General features: G+C 66.1%; 1 protein-coding gene across 1 annotated transcript in view; it reads right to left on the minus strand.

The window, feature by feature from the left end:
- MMP17 (matrix metallopeptidase 17) overlaps positions 1-4,758 on the minus strand; it is a 23,072-nt gene extending 18,314 nt beyond the window's left edge. Inside the window, exons 1-4 of the mRNA XM_011371400.1 lie at positions 4,722-4,758; positions 2,116-2,269; positions 951-1,068; positions 407-539 (exon numbers count right to left, since the gene is read on the minus strand). Of these exons, the coding sequence (XP_011369702.1) occupies positions 407-539; positions 951-1,068; positions 2,116-2,269; positions 4,722-4,758 (442 nt within the window). The remainder of the gene's footprint in view (positions 1-406; positions 540-950; positions 1,069-2,115; positions 2,270-4,721) is intronic.
- Between the last annotated feature and the right edge of the window lie 2,717 nt (positions 4,759-7,475).

The raw sequence follows: 7,475 nt of genomic DNA on the forward strand, positions 1-7,475 counted from the left end.
ACATTCCTTGCCAACATTTGGAAAGTGGGGTGCTTTCCAAATGTTCATAAAGCCCTGATTTCTGGCTTCCTGGAAAGCTGGGGGTTTGGGCGGCACAGGCTGGCACTCCGTAGGGCAGGACCAGGCCGGGCCCTGGGTGGCCGCCTGGCCCCGTGAGTGCAGTTCGAGCCCCTGCTGTCCAGTGGAGACGGGGCCTGACACGCTGGCACACAGTTGCCTCTGCCGTGCCCACACCTGGGGGAGCTGAGGGTGACCACGAGGGGCTCCCGCTGGCAGGAATCTGTGGTCCTGCCCCAGGGACAGCAGGCCCGCCCCCCCGCACCCCACGGGCAGGCTGGAGGGGGCAACCAGGCTTTCGGAGGTCGGGCTTGGGGAGCACATCTCCAGCTGCCCCCGGAGGACTGACCCAGCACTCCGGTGGCCTCCAGGCCCCCAAAGCGCTGCATGGCGGCGACGGCCTTGGACAGCTCCTCCTGCGTCTGCAGCTGCCCGGTTGCCAGGTTCGGTGGGGACAGGTAGCCGAACCTGCTCAGCCACTCCTGTGGGCACAGGGGTGCAGGTGAGGCCCCGGCATGGAACTTGGCCTCTCCCTGCCCCAACCAATGCCTCCCAGCCCCCCATCAGGCCACAAGTTGCCCCCTGCCCCTCCCTTAAGTGGCTTCACAGGCGGCTCCTCGAGAGGTGTCTTAAGGGACTTGATGCCCGGGGTGGGTGGGCTTGGGCAGTGCACAACCGGCACCCTCCTTCTGAGGCAGCCAAGAGCCCAGGGGACGCTCAAGAAATCAAATCTAGAAACAGGTCATCCTAAGTGGCACGTGCCAACCAGGCCCTGGGCGGACGTGTGAAGCAGCGAGCGGTCTGGGACCCGAGGTCTGAAAGCCACGCCGCCACTGTGATGGTGACGGCTCAGGCCCTGGCTTGCGGGGTCCGGTCACAAGCTGCACACACACAGCCGTCAGCAGCCCGGACTCCAGCCAGCTGCCTGCGTTCAAATGCTGTTCGGCCACCTCCTTGCTGTGCAACCGAGGCAGGTCACTCAGCCCCTCTGGGCTGTTCCCCGTCTGTAAGCTGAGGTAACAGCCGGGGGTTCGCACTGAGCAGCCCCCACCCTCAGCCTGCCCCCACCATCCAGGGCTCTGGTGGCCTGGCCAGGAGGCCACACGTGGCTGCAGCCTTCAGAGGCCTTGCGAGCACTTGAAATGTTCGCCAACCCTGAAAACAGGTTTCAGCCACAGGTCGGGGCGTCTGACCTCGGCGTCGGCTTGCAGAACAGGGAGCCACAGTGCTGAGGCGCATGCTGCCCGTGACGGGCACTGCTCCCCGCCGCCAGCAGCTGCTGGCACCTGCCCAGGCCGTGGGGGCACCGCTGCATAAACGTAAGAAGGCACCAAAGCCGAAGGGCTGGCGGGGTGCATGCCTAGGGCCTCCCACGTGCCTTGGGGTCTGCACCCCCAGTCTGACATCCCAGCCACTGCAGTGCAGACCTCCCAACATAGCATCATGAAGCCAGTCCCCTCCAGCCCCCTTGACCATGGACCCCCCTGGTAGGCCCCTGGCCAGAAGGGGAGTGAAAACGACTTGCCAGCTCTCCAGGGGAGACCCCAGTCGCATCAGGACGAGCCCCTGGAGGGTCTGGGGGTGCAGGCAGCAGGGCCCTCAGGTGACACAGGACGCCAAGGAGGGTGTGCAGAGCCTATGGGCCCTGCCCAGGCCTGAGTCTTCCGGGCAGGCCAGGTGTCTGGAACAAGAACCCCCATTCCTTCTGGAGGGGTGTGTGGGGAGGGGGCGTCTAAAACAGCCCCCCAGCTCACCTCAGCCTCGAGAGGACACAAACTGTCAAATGGCCGGGCTTAACATTTTTTTTCTGGTAGTTAATACATTTTGAAACATCAGAGGAGACTAAGGGGGTGGGAGAGGTAGGGGTGTCAACGAAGGGTACAGGGAGCCAGCGAGAACTTGTCCTGAAGGCTGCGGTCTCTGCCAGGGCAGACCCAGCTCGGCCCGGCGCCCCCGACCCCAGCACGGCGGGGCTCGCGGCAGGACGGCTGGCTGCGGGGACGCACATGCGGGAGCGCGGGAGGGGCGCGGGCTGACGGCTCCTTCCTGCACGCCCACCCGACCCGGCGCCGTCGCCACAGCGACACTGTCTCCAGGGCAACAGGCTGCGCTGGGGGAGGGCGGCCCTGAACCTTCCAGAAGGCCCGGGAGGGGGCGGGGCCGCCGGCAGGGGGAGGGGCGCCCAGCCAGCGGCGGACAAGGAGACGCTGCCCTGCAAGGGCCACGGCCGGTACACGGACGGGAAAACTGAGGCCCGGGAAGGGGCGCCCTGCATCGGCCAACCCCCCACCCCGCCCCCAGGCGCTGCCAGACCCCCCACCTCCACCCGCTCCACGTTTGTCGCCGGGGGCACCACGTGCGTCTCTTCCGGGACGCCCCTCGCTGACTTTTAGAGCATTTACCGGGTGCGGCCACCGCCCCAGCAGCACTTAAAGATCCGCCTGTCGCTGAGCCCACAGGTCGCCAGTCCCGCAGGCACCTGATCCGTTTGTCCCGTGGTCCCAGCCCTGACTCCGGACCCGCAAATGCGGGGTTGGACGGTGGGCTGGGGCACGGGGGCGCTGTGACGTGCGACACGACGCGGGTGAACTGGAAGCTCTCGCTGCGCGCGCTGTCTCATGCAGCCCTCCCCACCGCGAGCCACTGTCCTCACTTATGGGGGGAGCAGGACTCAATGCTGTCCCCTGGGGCGGGGGCCGGGGCGGGGCGCCCTTCCTGTGGCCCTCCCCCGACCCTGCACCAGGTGTGGTGCGCACTGCGGTGCCTCGGGCTGGCTGGGGCTGGGCTTTGGCAGCTCTGGGGGACCATGGGGACAGATGGCCAAATTGTCATTCCCACCATCACATTCCAGCTCTGATGACCCCACCAACCCCACGGGGGCAATGTCATTAACATTAGCCTCCTGTACAGCCGAGGAAACTGAGGCCCACGTCTCACGGAGCCCCAGCCTCCAAGGGCCCCACAGGGAAGCCAGCTGGTGGGGCGTCGGCCAGGACGACGGGAAGAGGTGTCCTATCTTCCTGTGGGAGCTGACTCTGGGTCACAGTGTCTTTCCCAGGGGACGGTCCCAGATCCTTCTCCCGGACAGTACCGCCTTCCCACCTGACACACCCTCACGGACTGCTCGCTGTGCCGGGCACGGGGGGGACAGTGGAGACCTGGGGAGACAGTGCCCTGTTGTCCATCATCAGGAGGGGACAGTCTCGTGGACAGACTCACGATAAACAAGCGACCACGGAACCGAGTGAATTGGACGGTGATTACGTCACGAACCGTAATTACGAGGGATCCCGGCAGCTGACAGTTGCGGACACTTCCCATTCACCAACCTGCTTCTGGCTCACAGCACGTGTGTCTGGTCCCCACTCAGGCCTGGCACACAGTAGATGCTCAGGCACTGCTGAGTTAGTAGCACGAGGCGGGCACTGTTATTCTCATTTTACAGGTGGGGAAACCGAGGCACACAGCGGTTAGGACGCCTGCCTGAGGTCACACACTGAGGTGCTGCCAGCGGGCAGGGCTCTTGAGCTCGTGCTCAGGGGAAGAGGTCCCTGGAGGTGACACTGGGCTGGGACCTGAGGGGTGCGCAGGAGCTGGCCAGGTGCCCAGCGGCTTGGGCAATGGCCCTGGGGCAGGACCAGCCGCAAGTTCAGGGAGAAAAAGGGGCCTGGGGCTGGGGCGGGGGGGAGGGGCGGGAGAAGCAGGCGGGCAGCTCTGCGTCCCGCCCAGACGGCCCCTTCCGTCCCTCTGAGGGCTGGACGGAGCGGGGGAGCGGCCCAGCGGCTGTCAGCTAATGTGTGACAGATGCGTCACCCTTTGTGTGCACCTGCAGCATCTCACTGGAAGCCCAGGTCACCATGCACAGAGACGAGTCACGACCGCTCAAGCACCCTGGGCGTCCCTGAGGACAGCACTGCCTCCGAACACTGCTGACCTCCCAGATCCTCGGGCTTTGCCCACCTTCCCCGGCTCCCGAGGCGGAGGCAGTTCATTCCTGCCAGACGCTGCCCGGAGCCATTCGGGGCACCACCAGCTAATGCCCCACTGCCCTGTTCTCGTGACCCCATTTTACAGACCAGCAGACTGACATCCGGCGCTTAGGCCACAGGCCGGTGAGCAGCAGCCTGGGCCTCGCACCATGAAAGCAGCTGTGCACTGTCCTAGGCTCAGCCACAGGCGACCAGTGTGGACCTGCCCAGGCCATACTGGCCAGCACACGAGGCCCACAAAGACTTCTCAGTCACCCCCAGCTGGCTGCAAGCCCAGAGCCTGCATGCACTTGTTGATGGCATATCTGCTGGGGGGATGGGAGGGGGCCGGGGGTCTTGAGACCTGCACATTTAAACTCAAGTCCCCTGGGATGTGCGGAGGGGCCCTCGGAGGACAGGGCCACGCTCTCCTCCTGTCCCCCGTAGCCTTCCCGGCTGCCTGGCTCTGGGCCGAGGGCACGTGGCTGGGTGTCCCCACTGCAGCAGCTGGGAGGGCTGCTCCTGGCCCCTGCCAGGTCTGTGACGCAGCCCTGAGCCCACCGAGGGCCCGCAGCTCACTTCAGCACTGCACTGAGGAGCAGGACCAGAGGCCACAGGCAGAGGCCACGGTAAAGAGGGTGACTGTCACTCATGCCACCCCTATTCCATGCCCCAGGAGGAGGACAAGGTGCTCACCTGTGCTCCTGGGGACGTCCTGGCTCCCACCCGCCATCACCGCCCTGCCCTGCCCAGCCCAGCCCAGCCTGGCGTCTCCTGGGCCTCTGAGGCTGCTCTCACGCCGGCCGCCCTCACTCAGGCTCAGCCACAAACCGCTGTCACCATGTGGTGTCAGAGAGACATGTCCCGCCAGCCAGCACACTGCGTGGGGGGTGGGGGGGCGAGGAGGGGGTCAGCCGTTGTGCAGTGTTCAAGTCGGGCCTGTCCCCTGGGCCTCCCGCACAGCCTGGATCCTCACCCACGCACACCACGCCGCCGTGACCGGGAGCTTCTGGCTGTGCTTCTGGCCACAGCGGAACAGCAGGAGCGGCCTGCACGGCCGTGCTGCCCGGCTAAAGGATGTGACACTGTGCAGTGAGATACGACGGGCGGACAGAGACGCCCCGACACGGACTGTTCCAGGACAGACTGCGGGGGCAGCGGGCCTCCATCCATAATGTGACGAGGGGCTGAGGTCCCCATGTCCCTTCATGTGCCCAGACTGCTCTGGAAGGAACCTCGGGAAACGGGAGGAGGGAGACTGTGCTTCCCCTGCTGGCCCCTGTGGACACCGGAACCTTTTGCTCCGGACCTCACCTACTCAGAAATAAAATAAGGAAAGTCCTGGCCACAACCCCAGGGGACACCGCATGCTCCGTCTTTTGTCTCCTCCACTGGGCCTGAAAGCCCAGCACTAGGCAGGCGCAGCAGGCCTCAATCCGGTGCTTTGTTCCCCAGCTGGAGCTGAGCGGGGCTGGGCTGGGCCAGCCCCTCCCGGGGGCCAGCCACTGCTCACGACCCACTGGGCTCAGCTCTGTCTGGCTGAAGCTGGGTCACCCTTACAAAGGGGCCCTTCTCCTCGCTGGTGGCCGCAGACCTGAGTGTCCAGTCCCTGGGCCCCCAAGGCGGTCTACAGGGGGTTGGAAAGGAGTCCCCCTCACCCCATCAATCCTGGCTAGTCTGGCAGCCTTCCTGCACCTCTGGATCAGGCTGAGGTGTCATTCCGCCGAAGGCCACGAGAGGCCGCCCTCTGCCAACAAACCAGGGACGAGAGGCAGGCGGCCTCTCCCACACCGGGTCCCAGAACACCCCCCTTCCTGGGGTGGGGGCTCCCTTGGCGAAGGCAGCACCCTCTGCTCTCCCCATTGGGCGGGACTCCAGAGTCCTGCTGTCTTTGGGCTCCAGACTGGGGAGCCACGTCCCCTGCCCAGTGCGTCCCACAGGGGGTGCCTGGGCCGGGTGGCCCCTGGGTGCTGGGGAACCTTGGGGAGCAGGGGGAGGAGACACAGGCCGAGAAGAATGCCTGATGGTTCTCCCGGCGGCAGCGGTGGCGGCAGGCCCCCAGAAACTTCAGAGTTGCACGGGGCCTGAGGAGCGAACTTGGCGGGGCTGCAGCTCCGTCCCCTGACTGTGTGGCCGGACCCCATTAGCCTCCAGGCCAGTCCCTCAGAACTAGAAGGTGGGGCCTGGGTTCTGCTGACTCTTAGCCCAGCTCCGGGGACACATGTACTCAGAGCGTGCACCCCAGGAGGGGATCCGGGAACCCCCAGCTGCAAAGGGGCCAGAGGAGGTGGATAAAGGCACCTCGTTTCAGAAGTGATTTCGCTGGGAGGAAGCTGGCGGTGGGGTCCCGCAAACGTCTGAATGTAGGGACCTGGCTGCGCCCTCCCTGATGGCTTTGAGGGCTGTGGCAGCTAGGTGGCAGGGACCAGAGTCTTTCTCATCCAGAACCTGTGGCCAAGTCCTGCTAACCCCAGGGCTGCAGATGTCCCCCAAGTACCTCCCCTGCTTGAAATCCCGGGGTGTCCAAGCACCAATGGCGCTGGGAGGAGGGGAGCACCCCTTTAGGGGGCTGCCAAGGACGTGGGCTGTGCGGGCGGAGGAGGCTGTGGCGCGTCCCTGCGTCTGAGCGCAGCGAGGGCAGCTGCAGGGGCGGAAACCTCAGAAGGAACCTGCTAATGCACCGGCCCCTCCCGGCCTCGCCTGGGCCTGGCCTCCGGGGGGGCAGGGGTGACAGACCCACAAACTCATCTAAATTTTCCAGGTCCACTGGCGGGCTGAACCGGGGAGGGGTGGTGGGAAGAGGTCACTTATCGCCACTCCTAGTACTGTTCCGGAGCCAGTGGGACAGCTGGTTTTGGGGAACGGGAAAGGGGGCGCTGGGGAAGGCGGTGGAGCTGCATTCGAGCCTGGGAATGGGAGGGGACTCCGTCATGCTCAGGACAGGGTCACGGGGGAGGCAGGGAAGGCTGGCCGCCCTGGCGGTGGAAGTGGAGGGGGACAGGGCCAGATCCATGCCTAGCGAGGGGCTGGGGGCCGGCTCCCTTGCTCCCCAACACCCCCATCAGCGCAAACTCGAGAACTACCGGCGTTCCGGGCGCCCACACTCCGCAGCCCTGGCCTCTCCTCGGTTGTGGGTGCGCGCCCTTCCCCCGCCCCTCCCCTGGGAACACACTCGGGGCGCACTGCTCCCGGTGGCTGCGACGTCTGTCCCACCGCCTGGGGACCCCATTAGGGGCCGCTCCAAGCCGGCGATGGGGGCTCCCGCCAGGCGGCCCCTCGCCTCCGCGGGCTCCTGCGGCTGCGGCGCGCTCGGAGCGCACGGGGCCGGGAAGGGACCCGGCGTGTCTTTCCCAGACCCGGGTGCGCGCGCGTCAGGCACTCAGCCCGCGCCCCCACCTCAGCTTTCCTGACCAGGCAATGGGTCCAGGGCGCGCTGATGGGGTCCTCCCG

This window comes from Pteropus vampyrus, unplaced genomic scaffold, assembly GCF_000151845.1.
Source record: "Pteropus vampyrus isolate Shadow unplaced genomic scaffold, Pvam_2.0 Scaffold189, whole genome shotgun sequence".
Taxonomy (NCBI): Eukaryota; Metazoa; Chordata; class Mammalia; order Chiroptera; family Pteropodidae; genus Pteropus; species Pteropus vampyrus.